The sequence below is a fragment of the Plutella xylostella genome, chromosome 9 (assembly GCF_932276165.1).
Source record: "Plutella xylostella chromosome 9, ilPluXylo3.1, whole genome shotgun sequence".
Classification (NCBI taxonomy): domain Eukaryota; kingdom Metazoa; phylum Arthropoda; class Insecta; order Lepidoptera; family Plutellidae; genus Plutella; species Plutella xylostella.
Window position 1 is genome coordinate 2,313,582 of NC_063989.1, and position 19,394 is coordinate 2,332,975.

Below are 19,394 nucleotides of genomic sequence, written 5' to 3' on the forward strand. Positions count from 1 at the left end.
GTCTTGAACAAACCTTGTTCATAATCCGTGCCAGTTTGACCGGGTCATCCTTGTAGAAAGCTAGTAGCGTCAGCGCTAATTCGCCACGTTGCCGCCTCGTGCCCTCACATAGTAACGGGTGTTCCGCTTCAGACACGTTCGCCTTGAGGCCCAGAGCGGCAACGGCCGCTTCGAAGCCTAGCAGCTCGTCTGTAGGTATTCTTGGCTGCAATGAGGGAAAGAAAATATTAGTGTCAGTGTTTTTGTAAAAAATAAAATCGTTTAGAAACGGTTTTTCCCTGTCTGCATATCATGAAAGATTGGTAGAATTTACTTTTAGTAACACCAACGTCTGTATTATTTGATTGTAATAGTCTATTTTTTTAACAAACAACTCCCCTCTCGTCTTTTGGAAAATTCCAATAACTTACCACATGTTTGGCATCTTTGTCCGTAGCGGACAGCACTAGTACGTCGAACAGGAAACTCGCCAGGGCTATCGGTAACAGCGCTGGACCACGATTCCTGAGAAAAGAAAGGAAATTTTATTTTAATGATTAACGAATGAGTTACATTTTGAAGAATATTTCAACTAAAGTCAACCTTAAATCTAGTGCTGCCTTACTTTACCAGTGTACAGACCTCCAAAGCAACCTAAATTGGTCAAGATTCAAGATACATATTTTTACCTATACTTAAGCATGACCCCCCCATCAGAAGCGGTGTATACCGTATTAAACTTTTTTCAGTACTATTTTTGACTTAAGTGTGCCTAGTATTTTCTAAAAAACGCGGGACCTCTCGAGCAACGGGGAGCCCGTATGCCGTAAGTAACTGTCATCAGCCATTTACCTCAACGTGCCATCCCTCAGTTGCTCGGCCTTCTCCCGGGCCAGCGTAAGTTGTTCCACCCCCGTCGGCAGTTTCTTCAGCAACGCCACCAGCTCCGTCTCCTGGTTGTTCAGCTTCACCTCTAGAGCCTTGGTGCTGGCGGGAGGTCGAGCCATTTCAAGTGCTGAGAGGCCGACGCGGAACGCTAGCTCGTGGTGTTCGTTGAACTCTGCTAGCACCTATGTAGAGATAGTAGCTATTAGTATTAAATAATGAACGCAACAAAAATATAATCACAGAATGAATCATTATCGTCAGCCTTCTATGACCCACTGTTAGGTATAGGCCTCCTTTTTTATGCATTTTTTTTTAATACAGGCCGTAAAATAGTTTATTGCAGGACATGGACCTCCTTTAAGACTGAGGTATCTAATCTAGAGTTACGAGCAAGGCTGTATGTATTACATACCTATCCGACAGCATGGATACTGGAGTGTAATTGGCACAAGTCATTAATAAAGTACAAGAATAACTTACGGTACACAAAAATGCGCATTTTGCCAGCGTGGCACTAGCCAGGCACGACAGTCTATGAATGGCAGCAGACACTCTGGGCGGCGGGCAATGCCGTCGTCTCCCTCTCTTCAGTTCCACATACGACATACTTCCTCTTATGAGTAAATAATATAAAAATAGTAACTTACGGTACACAAAAATGCACACTTCGCGAGCGTGGCGCTAGCCAGACACGACAGTCTATGACTTGACGAAACCCTGGGAGGCGAACAATGACTTCGTCTCCTTCTCTTCAGTTCCACATCCCTTATGCTTACGATGAATTATTTTACAGTAAAAACAATAACTTACGGTTCACAAAAAGGCGCATTTCGCCAGCGTGGCGCTAGCCAAACACGACAGTCTATGGCTGGCAGCAGAAACCTTGGGCGGCGGGCAATGACGTCATCTCCCTCTCTTTAGTTCCACATACTACATACTTCCTCTTACGAGGAAATAATAACAAAAATAGTAACTTACGGTACACAAAAAGGCGCATTTCGCCAGCGTGGCACTAGCCAGACACGACAGTCTATGGCTGGCAGCAGACACTCTAGGAGGCGGGCAATGCCGTCTTCTTCCTCTCTTCAGTTCCACCTGCAACATTAGAGCGGCTTAGGCTTGACGTGTCGAAGCACTGGTGCGGGTAGCAGCGTTAGTAAGTATTCCCAAAGCTGTCGTGTCGTTTGTTAGTATGGGTTTTGTTTTGAATATCCAATTGTTAAAAGTTAATTTTTAAAGAAACTTTGTTGGCCAATTTCGAACGCATCTGCGTATGTTTTAAGTGGATGTTAGGATTATTTGATGTGGTTAAGAAATGGATTCTTGATTTAATTTGACAGGAGATAATGATTAGATATACAGTAATAGTCAACGAGTTTCGACCGCATTAACCCATCTGATTTATGTATTGCTTTGGAAATGCTTCATAGACATGTAAATACATATAAACATCTATTATAGGTTTAACAGAATTCCAATTATGTTTGGCCTTAGATTCTGAGAGACCTATAGTATCTACTCTATTCACAACACATAATAGAAGTGTTTATTTAATTCGAGTCAGTATATTTTTAAACTAAATAAATCAACTTTCAAATCAATAGGTTGTGGAATTCCTATTCAACTGACTCGAACAAATATATAATTTTATGATGCTTTAACATTTAATTAAGCTACAACTACTACTAAAGACGATACGACACGACATCTAAAATTTGTCCGTTCCCGGGAGATATTGGTCAAGTCCGACGTTTGATCTTTTTAGTATTTAAACCACTGACGTAAATAAAAAAAACTGAATATTTCAACATAAACATCTTGGCAACCGAATTTTAAGACCTTGCCGGCGGTAAAATTCTCGTCACAAAGATGCCATTGGCGTTAGGTTATTTGAAAACGACAACAACTACGATTCACCTTAAAGGTTCGTGCATAGTGACACTTTAGATTTGCATAATGACACTTACAAATATTATGTTGTCAGCCAATAAACGGACCATAAAATCCAAACAGTCGAACCCAACCAACACTCCCCCCAGACCTCACCCCCACCACAGCCCCTACTAACCGAGTTATCACTGCCCCCCAGTGCCGGGGGCCGCACTAGCAACTCGCGTGCAAGTCGCACGCCCAGAGCGCACGCTTCACGCGCGTGCCCGTGAGCGTGTAGCCCTTCTGCACGCGCGAAGGAGACCTCCCATGTGCACTCCCAGTTGGAGGTTATTGAGGGGGCTGGCGGCTGTGAAAGAAAAAAAAAGTAGATAAGCACGAAAATAAGTGAGCACGAAAAACAATACAAAACAGTAACTGTGCTACCACAAAAAACTTTAAACACTGTTTAACAAGAGTTTAAAACTAAATCTGACAGATTTTGTAGGCGTTTGACAGCGCTAAACATCTGTTAAATACTGTCTAAGTTTTTGTGGTAAGGCCCTAAAAGTTTAGTACAGTGGTAGAACTTGAGTATGGAATGCAACATGTTGTGACGACTCCCCACGTGCATTCCCAGTTGGAGGTGTTTGAGGACGCTGGCGGCTGTGGAGGGAATGAAACAGTAGAAGACTGAGAAGGAAATTATTATAAAATAGATATCACCTTTGGTTTACAATGTTATTTTTGAAGCAGCCTGCACAAAGGTGTAGTGGCCTATAATAACGGCTATTAAAAGCAGATGGCACAGTTGCGAGTCACTTCTGACTCCTGCCGGCGTCGAAATACATAATAATATGAATTTAAAAGTTAAATATAAAGAAAAAGAGGAAGTAAAACTCACAGGAGCATAGCTGCAGCTTTCACTTGTGGATGGCTCAGGTGCGGGTTCTGGCTCCAGGTGTGTCTGCAAAACAAAATCACACTGTATAACTGTATAGTTATAGGCTTTTATAAACAATAAATATAGGCTTAGAAATCACAATAGCATTCCCACTGCTACTGCTAGTGAAAAGCGTACAGCTCGTCAACTTGAATTTATCTATACAGGTTGTTGCAAAAAGGGTATACTAAGCCAAAAAGGGGTGATTCAGGTGGTAATTCTGAACAACTGTTGTTCTACGAGTTTTGAAAATTCAGAATGATACCCTGAGTCACCCCTTTTCAGTTTAGTATACCCTTTTTATCCTGTTTAGCTATAGTCATAGAACTCACAATAGCAGTCCCGCCGCCGCTAGTGCATGGCTCGGGGCGGGACGTGGCGTCGTAGAAGTACAGAGCGTGAAGTGAACTATATAGCTATAGTCATAGAACTCACAATAGCAGTCCCGCCGCCGCTAGTGCCGGGCTCGGGGCGGGACGTGGCGTCGTAGAAGTACAGCGTGAAGTGAACTATATAGCTATAGTCATAGAACTCACAATAGCAGTCCCGCCGCCGCTAGTGCCGGGCTCGGGGCGGGACGTGGCGTCGTAGAAGTACAGCGTGAAGTGAACTATATAGCTATAGTCATAGAACTCACAATAGCAGTCCCGCCGCCGCTAGTGCCGGGCTCGGGGCGGGACGTGGCGTCGTAGAAGTACAGCGGACACTCCTCGTCGGACACCGAGTCGTCGTTGGACACGCGCCGCTGCCCGTCCGACGACGAGCCCGCCGGCGAACTTGACTCCTGGGGATAATCAAGATAAATATGAAAACAAAAACCTTTACTTGTACTAAACAATTTACAGTACACAGAATAACATAAAAACTTGTTGTTCAGAGAGTCAAAAAGGCAGCAACTCAGCATGTGCATTGGACAATGATGGCTGCCTATGTTAAGGTGACATCAGTCAGGATTAGATGGACAAGTTTTGATATGGAAAGATCGGCGATTAACGAAATAATCATTTTATGAACGAATGATGATAAATAATAAGAGAGGATACGGAGCGCGAACAGTCGTATAATATACCAGACCGACAAGACTTAAAATGCGCCTGAAATTGACTGTTCATTAGGAACCACGTAAGTTACAGTCAACTTCATAAAAATCTCTATACATGTACACTTTTGTACTTTGTCTAACTCACAAACCGCCTTGTAATTTGCTAAACATACTACTTATGAAGCTTCTTGCTTGATGCTTATGTACCAGTATGTTACTTCAGAAACTCTACCTGCGAGTCAGTCTCTCCGCCGCTCTGTTGTAGAATCTCCTCTTCATTTTCACAGAATCCTTCCGAAGACACGCTCGAGTGGTTGCCATCGTTCTGAGGAGCCGGGTCGTTGGCTCCTGATGTGCATGGCTGAAACGAAAGCGGCTTGTCAGTAACTATCGTTGTTATTTTTGTTAATAAAGTTTAAAATTTTGTGTGTTCCAAACGAAGCTTATGCCATGATTAGTTTCCACTGTGCGGCTAGTCGCTCCACAAAATAGACCGCTAGCCGGTAATGGTTTGTTTATTCGGATGACCGAGGATTGACTGTACAAAGCTGGAGCTTTAACCAAGCCTAGGATGGTCGAAGCCTATGTCCAGCAGTATCGGTCGCTTAAATCCACAGTAAAACTCTGATTACACCGAGCATCACATTACACGTTCATTGCTCTTCTACCCCAATATTTGTATGGCTTTTCGGGGTTCCGTAAAAACACATGTGGCACTTACATGGTGTATAGATGGTAGCTGTCCCCGGGCCAGCAGTTTACATTGGTCTATCAATGTTACACTTACAATGATGATGTCCTCCGGCCGATGCGGCTGCGGCGACTGCTGCTGGCTGGGGTTGCGCCTTAGATGCGCACGGAAATGGCTGATATAGCCAATCTTCTTGGAGAAAGGTCCTCCACACTCATTACAACATATTAGTGTGAAGTTCACATAGTTACACTTACATGGTGTATAGGAGGCAGCTGTCCGCGGGCCAACATGAGGGCGATGCCGCGGCGGTGCGTGCGCACGGGCGGCGTCGCTCCCGACATGAGGTACGTCACTGAGAGAGAGCTGTTGAGGACCGCCTTTGAAGAGTTTACATTGTCTATCAATGTTACACTTACATATACGGCTACGGCGACTGCTGCTGGTTAGGGTTGCGCCTTAGATGTGCACGGAAATGTCTGATATAGCCATACGATAAAGATGGTCCACACTCTGTGCATGTTAGTGTGCCGTTCACATAGTTACACTTACATGGTGGATAGGAGGCAGCTGTCCGCGGGCCAACATGAGGTCGATGCCGCGGCGGTGCGTGCGCACGGGCGGCGTGGCCCCCGACATGAGGTACGTCACTGAGAGCGAGCGAGCTGTTGAGGACCGCCTTCGAAGAGTTTACATTGCTTACGTATACTTACTTACTTACTTATTCCCAATCTCCGCTGGGGAGCAAAGGGCCGAATTGAAGCGCCGCCATTCTTTACGATCTTGGGCCAGCTCAGATACATCCCCGGCTGGCCCGAAGAGTTTACATTGGTCTATCAAAGTTACACTTACATATACAGCTACGGCGACTGCTGCTGGTTAGGGTTGCGCCTTAGATGCGCACGGAAATGGCTGATATAGCCAATCTTCTTGGAGAAAGAGTTAGTGTGCCGTTCACATAGTTACACTTACATGGTGTATATGGGTCGTATGTAGCACTTACATGGGTCGTATGTAGCACTTACATGGTGTATAGGTGGTAACTGTCCGCGGGCCAACATGAGGTCGATGCCGCGGCGGTGCGTGCGCACGGGCGGCGTGGCCCCCGACATGAGGTACGTCACTGAGAGAGAGCTGTTGAGGACCGCCTTCGAAGAGTTTACATTGCTTACGTATACTTACTTATTCCCAATCTCCGCTGGGGAGCAAAGGGCCGAAGTGAAGCGCCGCCATTCTTTACGATCTTGGGCCAGCTCAGAGGCATCCGCCCAAGACATCCCCGCCTGGCCCATTTCCTTTTTCACAGAGCGCTGCCATGTCTCTCGCGGTCTGCCGTTTCTTCGTTATTGTTATTGCTTACGTATGGTATTGGTTAATCAATGTTTCACTTACATGGTGTATGGGAGGCAGCTGTCCGCGGGCCAACATGAGGTCGATGCCGCGGCGGTGCGTGCGCACGGGCGGCGTGGCTCCCGACATGAGATAGGTGACTGACAGGGAGCTGTTGAGGACCGCTTTTGAGGAGTTCACCTGTGAGAGGGATGGGGCCTGTGATTAATTTATTAGTAAGATTTAGGTAATTTTCTTGGCATTATACAGGGTGTCCCAAAAGTCAACGTCATCCCTTAAAGGGCTGATAGGTCAGCTCATGAGAGGCCAGAATATCACAATATGACCTTAGTAAAAACTCGATAATTTTCGAGATATTGACACTTTTATAAATTTGCTGAAAATCAACACCTTGGATCAGTTTTTTGCGTGCCGCCGGTACAAAAATCCATATTGTTAGAATTTGTTTGGTGTTGCATTACCCTGTATAGCCCTGCTATTGATCGCAGTCAAAAAAAAATATCGAGTAATGCTGTATGTTTAAAAAAAACACTGTTTTCAAAGTCATAAAAGGTAATCGTATTTTTTTATAAACAACTTTGACTCTACATACTGTAAAAAAAAGGGTAGCAATAAAACGAGTGACTGTAAATTACAGTTCTAAGTGTCAAAATTAATTAATTTGGGTTATAGAATTACTAAGTGAGCGACTGACTGCGAGTGACGAGAAATCAACAGAACAGCAACTTACAAACGTTAATTTGAGTTACTTAAAATACAAAATGAGCAGCTTCATAATATTTGAGCGACCTAATATTTGTTTGAGTGTCAACGTTACGTCCTGCATTTTTTTCAATATTTGGCAAATGTATTTTTTATACTGAGCGGCATTTTATCTTAAATGAAGTGTTTCGAATACAAAAACCACTTTGAAAAATACACTAATGAGCAGATGATACTCTGCGTATAATGAGCTCACATTTAAAAAATAAAAATAATATGAAATAACTATTTGAAAAAACAATATTCTATTAGTTGAGAAATTTTATTATTGAAATATAAGGGTAATTAAATAAAACAATGTACTCCGTAAAATTAAAGTAATATGCATGCATTTATTTCAATCAAATGAACAAAAAATAAAATAAGACGCTTCAGTCAACTAAAAAAAACTTCTTATTAATTGTAAGAAACATTGATAGGTATGAGGAGCCCTACTACAACTCACCTGACTGCAACGATTCGTCGCCCCGCCCGCGCCCCCATTCGAATTCGCGCGCATTTAAAAATCTGTAGTTTTCATTAAAAAAGTGTATCAAAATAAAAAAACATAAGCCCTCAAATAGAATATCAGTAACCAATAATCATTAATAAAGCAGCATACAAAACTTTGCTCAAAGTGAACTTTTTAGTAGTTCGATAAGTATAACCTCACTTAGAAAAATCGAATCTATCTTAATATTGAAGTTGCCCTCTCTGTATTTCCAGTCGCTCACTTAGTAATTCCAGTCGCTCACTTAGTAATTAAGTCGCTCGGATAAAATTGTAATATCTGAAATGGATATATCATAATCCACTTTTTGTAAGCTCGTTCTGGATTTTATTATAAATCAATATTCGTCGTCAGTTTAGTTAATTTTTCGCTTACTCAAATTCATACCGCTCAAGTTATTAAAACAATATGTCATCATCAGTCGCAAAGTTTTTTTTTGGTCGCTCGTTTTATAATTCCCCTAAAAAAAATATACCACGCAAACCTGGCACCTTATTTGAAAAGATTGCTCATTTAATGCAGTTTCCAAAATGGTATGAAACGTTGCTATTGTTTCAATTAACAAAAAAGTTATTGCTATTTTAGTACAAAACGACGTCGATGTAAAATTGTTTGAAGGAAATTTATCTGACTGAATTTAATAAGGGTAAGTCATGTTGGAATGAGTAAAAGTAAAATAGGTGGTGGGGTCAGCCGTGGCAACATAGATGACGCAAAAATAGCTAAGAAAAAACTTACCAAACTCTTATAAAACATATTTTGCGTTTTTTACACCTTATTTAAAAAAACAAACATTTATTGACTTTTATTTTTATTTCTCAAAATTATAACACCACATTATTATATTAAGTACATAATCAGCAGAAAATAATACTCATTAATCGTCATAATCATAATTTTGAGAGTTTGGTTTTGTTTAACAATAACTTTAAAATAAATTAGAGTTAATGTTAATGACAAACTGATCTGTCCCTTTTTTGGATACTGTGGGTGTACAATGTACATGTGTAAGCGTTTTACTTGTACAATATCACACATTAGCACCACTCAGGAATGTACGTTACCATGCGCTACATTTATGGGGAATGTGGAGTTGCTATAGTCCACTTTTTTCGAGAAAGATACTCAAAATGCGTTTTTTTTATTCTGTGACAACGTTGTCTCTTTTCCCACTCCCGGCCACACCACCTATTTTACTTTTACTCATTCCAACATGACTTACCCTTATTAAATTCAGTCAGATAAATTTCCTTCAAACAATTTTACATCGAGGTCGTTTTGTACTAAAATAGCAATAACTTTTTTGTTAATTGAAACAATAGCAACGTTTCATACCATTTTGGAAACTGCATTAAATGAGCAATCTTTTCAAATAAGGTGCCAGGTTTGCGTGGTATATTTTTTTACAGTATGTAGAGTCAAAGTTGTTTATAAAAAATACGATTACCTTTGATGACTTTGAATACCGTGTTTTTTATAAACATACAGCATTACTCGATATTTTTTTTGACTGCGATCAATAGCAGGGCTATACATGGTGATGCAACACCAAACAAATTCTAACAATATGTATTTTTGTACCGGCGGCACGCAAAAAACTGATCCAAGGTGTCGATTTTCAGCAAATTTATAAAAGTGTCAATAACTCGAAAATTATCGAGTTTTTACTAAGGTCATATTGTGATATTCTGGCCTCTCATGAGCTGACCTATCAGCCCTTTAAGGGATGACGTTGACTTTTGGGACACCCTGTATATTTCATTTGTTTTATAGGTTTAATCAAATTATAGACTACAATTTATGAAGACATCGCCAGGGTTTACGCAGGTATTACTTTAGAGCAGCAAAGGACGGTAAAAGTTGTCGTGTGTTCCCCAAGGCTCGATTTTAGGACCATTCTTGTTTCTTGTATATGTTAACGATTTACCGTTTTTGGTAGATAAATTATGTGAGATAGTACTGTTTGCTGATGATACTTCACTTATATTTAAGTTGAAGCGACAAGAAGTCAATTTTGACAATGCAAACAGTACTCTTTCCATAGTTGCTAATTGGTTCACTGTAAATAATTTAGCTCTTAACTCCAAGAAAACAAAATGTATTAAATTCACTTTGCCTAATGTAAGACAAGTAGAGACATATTTGACATTGAATAACGATAAGCTAGAGTTAGTAAATGAAACGGTATTCCTGGGTATTACAATTGACTCAAAGTTGCAATGGGGACCCCATATTGAGAGGATAGCCGGTAGATTGAGTTCTGCAGCTTATGCGGTTAGAACCATTAGACAGTTAACAGATGTAGATACAGCCAGGCTTGTGTATTTTAGTTATTTTCATAGTGTTATGTCTTACGGAATTCTATTGTGGGGACGAGCGGCTGACATTAATCAAATCTTTGTTCTGCAAAAACGAGCAATTCGAGCCATATATGTATTAGGGTCTAGAATTTCATTAAGAGATACGTTTAAGGAAATAGGTATACTAACTGTTCCATGCCAATATATCTATGAAAATATTATGTATGTTCGTAAAAACTTAAATTCATTTAGTAAAGTAGGAGCCACTCACGGTATTGAGACCAGAAACAAAAATAAGTTGCTTTTCCCCACACTCAGACTTTCGAAAACAAACACATCATTCATGGGGAACTGTATACGTTTTTATAATAAATTATCAAATGAAGCAATAAACCTTACTGAGCAAAAATTTAAGAATTATGTTAAAGCTACATTATGTAGTAAAGCTTACTATAGTATAAATGTATATTTAAACGACAAAAACGCGTGGTCTTGTCCACCTCAGCTAAGGCTATTGAAAAAAATGAAATGGATATAGGTACTTAAGTAAAATTGTAGGTATTAGATATAAGTAAAAATTGTAATAGATTATAAGGAAAAAGTTGAAAAGATGCAAGGAGTTTCTTTCGCCATTTCTTTCCTTCTCAATGACGGGGCCTTTGTGAAATGGTGGTAGATGACTATCGACAAATAATTGTAAAATTTTACGTCGATTAAACCATTTGAATTTGAATTTGTGTTTATGAAAAGGCCCGATCGATGTAGTGATCGATAGATGATGGAAGGTTGGTAAAAGAAGATGTTGATGTACTTATGATAGTAAAAACAGTGACGCCTAACATTTAATTGATGAACATTATTCTTGTTGTCCTCATGTGGATGGTTGTGGAAGAGTAGGTAAATTTCCTCATCATGGTCATCGCATTCCTGAAGCTAGCCTGTTCATTGCAAACTACACCTTACACAACAGCAATATCTAAAACCCACCTGATGAACGCTTTCATTCTGTTTGTCCCCGTGCCTGAAGATAGTGAACGGACTGTGGTACAGCGGGTTGAGCTCCTTGGTGTAGGTGACTCCGGGGATCTGGTAGTCGTCCCACTCTAGGAAACAAGCCTCCATGGCCGGGTGGAAGCCGGGGAACACTTCGTTCTCACTGATGCCGTTGATGTACGGGCCGTGGGAGTGGGATCTGTGGATTAGAAGATGGTAAATTGGTGTGATATATTTATGGAAAAAGTATTGTAAATTAAATGGTCAGATGGGAACAAGCTGCCTGATCAACTAGCGAATTTTAAGAGCTATAATTGGTAATCTGTAGAGTAATCTCATTTCTGGTATGTTATACCTATTAAAGTGTCCCCTAGTCATGTTACGTGAACCGCAAAAGCATTTCCATATGTTGCATTTATGAGCGAATGCTTCAACCTATGTCGTCACGCAGATTTAACGTTACCTAGCGGTATTTTGTCATGTTTCTATCTATTACCTATTGAGTGTAGAATATTGCAGTATGACTAAATGACTATACTACTTCTCATGTCAACATTACCTGTTGGAGTGATTTGCGGCGGGTGCGTGTTGTATTTGACCACTTTGTATCTTATTTGCATGTTTCCTTTTATCATGCGTCACTTGCGCCCCATGCTAGGTATGCCGACGACTTATTTTAGTCTACATTACCTGTTGGAGTGATGGCGGGCGGGCGGGTGCGGCGGGTGCGCGCGGCTCTTGGCCACCTTGTCCAGCACCTTCATGTGCCACGCGCCGAGTTGCTCGTGCAGGGTGTCTCGCTCGTGCGGCGCCAGACCCGGGTTCAGGGCCGCTAGGCGCCAGAGGACCACCACCTGCGTAGATTAGAAGTGTGAATAATTATGGGCAGAGGCAGTTTTGTACTTCGAACTTGACAATATTCTGAAAACTATATAATATATACAATTTACAATTATGTATTTCAATTGAATTTTGTGACCTAAAACTAGACATCGTTTCGAACAGAAACGTCGGGAAGATACAGCAGATACGAGCAATCTCGTTTTGGGCTTCTTTCTTTATACTTGATTCGTGTTGCTACTGTTAGGTTCAAATAAGTTGTAAATTTTTGGTCTTCACAGGTGATCTTTTGTGATACTCACCTCGTCACACAGCGAGGAGCAGGCGTGCTGCGCGGCGCAGTTCCCGCCGGCGTGCTTGCCGCCGCCGCCGCCGCCCCACGCTACGAGGGCAGACTTGGTGCTGTACCACCATACTATTATCTGTGGAGAGAGGAGAAAATATATTGTAAAAAGAGGTTGAGAGTGGGCTTTTGGCAGCAAGATAGGATAGGTTACAAAATTAAAGCAGAAACGTGCGTCACGCGCTCCGTGTACGCATCGAAAATGCTATGAAAATGACACTTTAGGGATGTCACAAGAACCGCGCCAATTAATTGCCTAATTTTACAATAGAGCGCATAACTTATGAACGGCTACCAACCTAGTGGCATAGCAGCCACAATAGGCATTGCTCGCAATAAAAGCACTACATCCAAAGATAGAAATAATTGTCAATCTAGAAACAAATCAAAATTATCATACCGCACATCCCGCATCTCCTAGAAATGCCTTCTGCACTATTATTTACCCACAAATCTGCCAATGGCAGCGGTAATTTCAGAGCAACCGAGAAACCAACTTTGTCAAACAACCCACCTGTTCGCAAGCCATGACTTCCTCAGTAATGATCTCCAGCAGCGGTATGGCGTTCCGGTCGTTCCTCTTGAACATCTCCCTGATGATGGAGAGCAGGTTCCACATGCCCTCGGGCTCGCAACCCCGGAGTGGGAGACATGGCTACTACACTCACTGGCAGATGAGCTTTATTTAAATACTACAAGAGCAGTACGAACGAAGGGCGTCAATGTTGTTGACAGAACGGTAGAGTGCGCACCAAAATGGCGTCGTTTAGTCTACGCAACATTCCGCAGCTCTTAAAAATGCCTTCTGCGCTGTTATAGACCCACAAATCTGCCAATGACAGCGGTAATTTCATAGCAAAAAACCTACCTAAATAGTAAAGTAACCCACCTGTTCACAAGCCATGACTTCCTCAGTAATGATCTCCAACAGCGGTATGGCGTTCCGGTCGTTCCTCTTGAACATCTCCCTGATGATGGACAGCAGGTTCCACATGCCCTCGGGCTCTCTGCCCCGGAGCGGGAGACATGAGTAGCTACTTTACTCACTGGCTTATGAGCTTTGTTTAAATACTATAAGTTCAGTACGATCAAAGCGAGTCAATTTTGTTGACCGAGCGGCAGAGCGCGCACCAAAATGGCGTCGTTTAGTCTTATCGCAACATCCCGCACCTCCTAAAAATCCGTCTGCGTATATTCCCACAAATCTGCCAATGACAGCGGTAGCTTCAAGCAAGAAAGTCGAATTACCCACCTGTTCACAAGCCATGACTTCCTCAGTAATGATCTCCAGCAGCGGTATGGCGTTCCGGTCGTTCCTCTTGAACATCTCCCTGATGATGGACAGCAGGTTCCACATGCCCTCGGGCTCTCTGCCCCGGAGCGGGAGACATGAGTAGCTACTTTACTCACTGGCTTATGAGCTTTGTTTAAATACTATAAGTTCAGTACGATCAAAGCGAGTCAATTTTGTTGACCGAGCGGCAGAGCGCGCACCAAAATGGCGTCGTTTAGTCTTATCGCAACATCCCGCACCTCCTAAAAATCCGTCTGCGTATATTCCCACAAATCTGCCAATGACAGCGGTAGCTTCAAGCAAGAAAGTCGAATTACCCACCTGTTCACAAGCCATGACTTCCTCAGTAATGATCTCCAGCAGCGGTATGGCGTTGCGGTCGTTCCTCTTGAACATCTCCCTGATGATGGACAGCAGGTTCCACATGCCCTCGGGCTCTCTGCCTCGGAGCGGGCGCAGGAGGGACGACCATTCTGCAGCGGCCGGGGGCGCGCTTGTGCTTAGGTAGTTTACGTCGCTGTTGGGAGATGTTAGGGTGGTTAATTTTACTATCAGACAGGGAAGTTCTTAGGGTAAAAATCCTAAAAACATAACCACGACTCACCTGAACACAATAGGAGCAGGCACGCAAAACTTCACCAGTATCTTGTTGATGTTATTATGCAGCGTCTTATCATCGAGGAACCACGAGGTATATTCATACGCCGACGCCCCAGCGGTAGGATCGGGCGCTCCACAGGTCGTGTTAATTGGGTTAGGCTGGGCCGACAGTAGCTCGTCCAGTATACGCTGAGCCGTGGGTAAGACTTGGCGGGGTAACTCCGAGATGAGGTATTGAGCGAATTTCTGTAGTTGGTCTCTTCGAAGCCGTTGTAGGGACTCGGAGACCGGCGCGCGCAGGCATACTTGTGTTGGCTGCGGGGGAAATAATTCAGTTATTAATATAGGAACGGGAAATTAGACTTTATGGTAAAATTATCAGAATGGAAATTAGCTAAGGGCACTCTCGATTATACCAAGTTTATTACTACAAAAAGGCAGAAAAATTTATACAACTATTGGGTGGTTAGCTAGCTGCTACAGATAGCTATGTTGTAAGTCATCCCAATACCTCTTGAACAGGAGCATGTCTTACTAAGGCCCGGGTCTCCTATTACGCGCCGTAGGTCGCGTCCAGCGTCACACGGTAGGCCGCGTCACGATGCTCACTATAGAAATGTACTGACGCGGTCTCCCTCACACGCCGACGTTGGCGCGTAGATGTAGTAAGCATCGTGACGCGGCCTACGGCGTGACGCTGGACGCAACCTACGACGAGAAATAGGGGACCCCGGCCTAAGTGTGTGGATTACCACTTTTCAGATATAAAGGTGGACTCCTACGGGCTATTGATATTCTTTGTGTGCCGGTAACAAACCTCTTTTCACCACAGTGAAAGGATTAGCCAGTCAGTTCAGTGTCAGCAGCTGACTGCCTAGGATGAATCGGAAGTTGTTTGAATAGGTAAAGTTGACACGTCATTCAGGAGGCTCCTGTGCACACCACAGTCTTCGGGCTGGTGTTGCAATATCTCCACTAACCAGGTGTATCCTATAGAGGCACACGGCAACGATGTGCGAGCACCAGTGCGCGCTGGACGAGCACGTGCAGTTGCACGACGACACGCGCTGCCGGTCGAACGTGACCGCCACGTTGTATTGGGCTCGCTGCATCGTGAGCGTGACTGTCGCTGATAGGTGGAACCCTGGGGGGAGAGATGGGTATAGTTTTAACGGTGACTGAGGTTAACAGGTGGAACCCTGGGGGGAGAGAGATGGGTGTAGTTGTGTGGGTGACTGTGGCTCATAGGTGGAACGCTACGGGTTAGAGAGATGGGTATAGTTGTGTGGGTGACGATGTTAACAAGTGTAAATCTGAGTAAAGGGATAGGTATAGGGATAGTTATGAGCGTGACCATCGCTGATAGGTGGTACCCTGGCGGACACGGGGGTATAAGTAGTTTTGTTGGTGCGGTATGGAATTGGCTATGGAAGAATGTGAATGAAGATGAGAGTGATGGAGTTAGAGATGTGTAGGGAAAGTACTTTGATGTACTTAGTAAAATTTAAGATTTACAAAAATACAAACAGAACAGTTCAAGTAATTCAAAAGGAAATATGTGTGTGTTGAACCAGACCAAAAAGGTGAAGTGGTTAAATTTGTCTTGTCTTCATGTCTTTAAAGATAGACTCTAAACAATTGTGATGTTTAATCTAACTAAGTTATTGTGCATTGGACACCATCATTTGGAGAAGACATAATCAAAGAACTGTTGTAGTCTGGCAATATAATATAATAATATGTGGGGACATCTCACACACGGCCATCCGACCCCAAGCTAGGCAGAGCCTGTGTTATGGGTATCGGACAGCTGATTTATCTACACAAATACATAGATAGATAGATACTAAATATAAATATCAACACCCAAGACCCGAGTGCAAATATCTGTGTTTAAACAAATATCTGCCCCAACCGGGAATCGAACCCGGGACCGGGATATGCTGGCTTCTGGCTTATTCGCAGTTGGCAACCAAGATAAGAATAGAATGTCTATCAAGTTTACAGTTTTACATTACATAACGAGAAGCGAGAAGTAACATCAGATAGCATACATTGTAACTGGACTTGATTTAACTAACTCTATTTATATGTATACTTTGCACTGGCGTGGTCAAACAAGGAAACATGCAGTTATCATTCACAGGGCAGCCAGCCAAAATTACACATTGGCTTATGAAATCATCAATAACAATAATTTCTCATTCACAAAATGAAAATATGCTGCTAGTCTTTAGTATCAAGAAAAGACATTAACATATAATTATATGACTCGTATTTGACTCATAAGAACTTAAGGAGACCAGTCAATATACAAAAGCACAAAAGTTTTAAGAAGTGCTAGACATTCAAGTAAGTCGGCGACCTTATGGCTCCTCAAACTTTTTTGCTCTTAAGGCGTACTTAAAAGGTCATCCAGCCACAAATACGTCATACATAGGTACTTGAATACACCTATACGTTTATCATGCACAAAAACTCATACATTATTGCATAATAAGTACTTAGAAATCCCATCACATTTAATGATTTGGCATTTTAGTTCATCAGGTCGTTAACTTCATCAGGTACCATCGGTCCTAGGTTCCTTTCCAGATGATATTTTATTTGTCAAATGGGATGCTCAGTGAGTGTTGTTTGACTAGTGTGACAAAGAATGTGTACTTTCATAAAACCATAAAGGTCTTTTCTGTCATCCTCACTTACCAATTTGCAGGACATCTTTGACAGCTCTGTCTCTAAACAGATGCTCCCCTCTCTGGAACTCATCAGCAGATCCATTGGCCAGGCACGAGTACAGGCGGATGTCATCCTCGCTGTCCGGGAAGCTCCAGAACGCTATCTGGAGCTGCAGTTGTTCAGGAACTGGGGGGTATACGTGTTCTACCAGCTCGAATGGTATGTGGCTGGCAACGCACTTCGCTGCCAGCTCGCTCAGTGATGACACAGATTTTTCTGTAGGAAAAATACATAAATAATTTGTAAAGTATATTTCATGTAGAAGATAGACATATCTGCAGTAAGTTACAAATAGATATAAGATTTTTCATCTTGTTTAAGTCTCTATCCTACTAGCCTGTCCACTTTTTAGACACAGTTAATGTTACATATTAGTTCATTGTTCATGATTGAATTAATTTAATGATTCAAGTTGGTAAGTTCATGAGAAGTTTACAAGTGAACATGTAATATGGCCTTTTTCTGAAGGTCAGGTGGCCATAAGTTGAGGAAGGCAGAGGAAATAGTGTTATGAAAGAGACCTATAGTAGATGTTTGTGGTGTGTCATATTTTAAAAGAACCCTAATATTTTTTCCAGCATTATATAAACTTGTTTTTCACTTTGGGAAATATGGTGTTTAAATAATTATGTTTGTGTTAAAATTCTATTGAAGTCAATTATTTTAAACTTATGGCTTTAAGGTTCTACAATTTATAATATTTGTATAATTATGAGGGGACTTGACCACTTTTGAACATAAAACTCTCCTGAGAAATGTAGCTTTCTGCATACAATGGCTCTTGATTTGTAAAATGAAAACCATATATTTTTACAAACTTCTTGGTATAACTACTACCGGCTACTAAAACATTATTTGGTCATAGAAACTTTGTTAATAAGCATTAGATAAAAAAAAGTTGATGAGAGAATAATTAAGCTTAAGAAAGAAAGTGTTATTGAAAAAAGAAGATAAATTATAGTTAAGGTATTTTTTAAAACAAATATGAATCTTTGAACAGTTCCAAAAACACAAAAATCCTATTAGAATTTATTTTGGACCTGGGTTTACATGTTACCAAACAACTTTTGAAAGGTTATTGCAAAATATACTACTACTGGACAAGGCCATTACATTGTGTATAAATGTCACCAGCTCATCATTTCTAAATGTGTAGGTAGGTACAGAACATAAAACAGCCTCTATGAAAATCATGTGATCTGACCACTAACACAGGTCAGATGGCTAGTGAAAGTTGATGCAGATCTCTCACATGCAACACTATAAATAGAAACAAAGAACCCTATACAAAAGAGAGCTAGTCAACAAAGAAAAAGGACCAGTAAATAACAGGGATTTGAAACCAATGGTGTTATTATTATTAACTGCCCCTTCCAGTCAGAGGTAAGTGACTTGCACCACCTGTTCTTTGTAACCACATAGTAGGTAGGTATGCATGTGTGTGTGAGTGAGAGAGTATGGTTTTACATGACACCCCACTAAACTTTCAGTGAAAGTTGCTGAATATTAACACCTTATGACATAAAAAGCACTTTGAATGAAAGAAAGTTCACTAAAACGACCCAAAAATGCAGGGATTCGGATAAATAGACGACATTCGAGACAAAGGATCAGCTGAGTTTACCTTCAATGAGCTTTTTGACTGAGCGCAGCGCGAAGGGGTTCTGGGCGTTGGGGCGCCGCCAGCCGCGCCAGTTGTTGCACAGGCTCTCGGGCTCCGAGCTCCAGCTGCACAGGGAATCCTCCTCAAACCGCTCAGAGTCCTCGAAGCTGAAATGGTCTCCTTCCTCCCAGTCGAGCAGGGGCGACCCCACGTCGACTGGGGCGGCTTGCCGACCCCCTTTGCCATTGCTATTAGATGCCCCCGCCACTTTAAAGCTATTTATTGAAATAATTTATCAATAAAATTCACTGGTTGGCCTCAACGAATTACCACAGGGGGTAACCACTCTCACTAAACAAGCATAACTCTCGCACACGTAGAGGGTTTTTCGAAATCGAAAGGGTTTTTATCAATGAAGAGTGCAGAGAGTTAAAATACATCACAAACTGGAAAATTAGTAAGCTTCTCTAGTCTAAAATCAACTGATCCAAATAAATTCCCATCGAGCACAATAACAAATATGGCCGACGGACGACGGACGGTCTATGTTGAGGTCTATGTCCGACCCTCCCTTCCCAGCCTCAGCTCCTCACCCCTTCGCCCCCTGTGAACCACAGATTAAATCGATTACGATTACGAATCGATTCTTTGCTTTTACGGCTACTACC

The 19,394-nt window shown here is 42.0% G+C and overlaps 1 protein-coding gene across 3 annotated transcripts in view; it reads right to left on the reverse strand.

Annotated features, from left to right (window-relative positions):
• Positions 1-17,222, reverse strand: part of LOC105384484 (zinc finger SWIM domain-containing protein 8 homolog) — a 31,093-nt gene extending 13,871 nt beyond the window's left edge. Inside the window, exons 1-16 of one of the 3 annotated variants that reach the window (XM_048622876.1) lie at positions 17,091-17,222; positions 15,365-15,528; positions 14,389-14,699; positions 14,106-14,301; positions 12,450-12,569; positions 11,998-12,161; positions 11,299-11,506; positions 6,438-6,572; positions 4,954-5,082; positions 4,317-4,463; positions 3,641-3,703; positions 2,936-3,106; positions 1,846-1,962; positions 832-1,049; positions 411-504; positions 14-205 (exon numbers count right to left, since the gene is read on the reverse strand). In XM_048622876.1, the coding sequence (XP_048478833.1) occupies positions 14-205; positions 411-504; positions 832-1,049; positions 1,846-1,962; positions 2,936-3,106; positions 3,641-3,703; positions 4,317-4,463; positions 4,954-5,082; positions 6,438-6,572; positions 11,299-11,506; positions 11,998-12,161; positions 12,450-12,569; positions 14,106-14,301; positions 14,389-14,699; positions 15,365-15,496 (2,397 nt within the window). In that variant the 5' untranslated portion in view covers positions 15,497-15,528; positions 17,091-17,222. Of the gene's footprint in view, positions 1-13; positions 206-410; positions 505-831; positions 1,050-1,845; positions 1,963-2,935; positions 3,107-3,640; positions 3,704-4,316; positions 4,464-4,953; positions 5,083-6,437; positions 6,573-11,298; positions 11,507-11,997; positions 12,162-12,449; positions 12,570-13,379; positions 13,507-13,742; positions 13,870-14,105; positions 14,302-14,388; positions 14,700-15,364; positions 15,529-17,090 lie in introns of those variants that run through there. The other 2 variants (XM_048622874.1, XM_048622875.1) reach the window with 2 other exon arrangements.
• Positions 17,223-19,394: the final 2,172 nt, after the last annotated feature.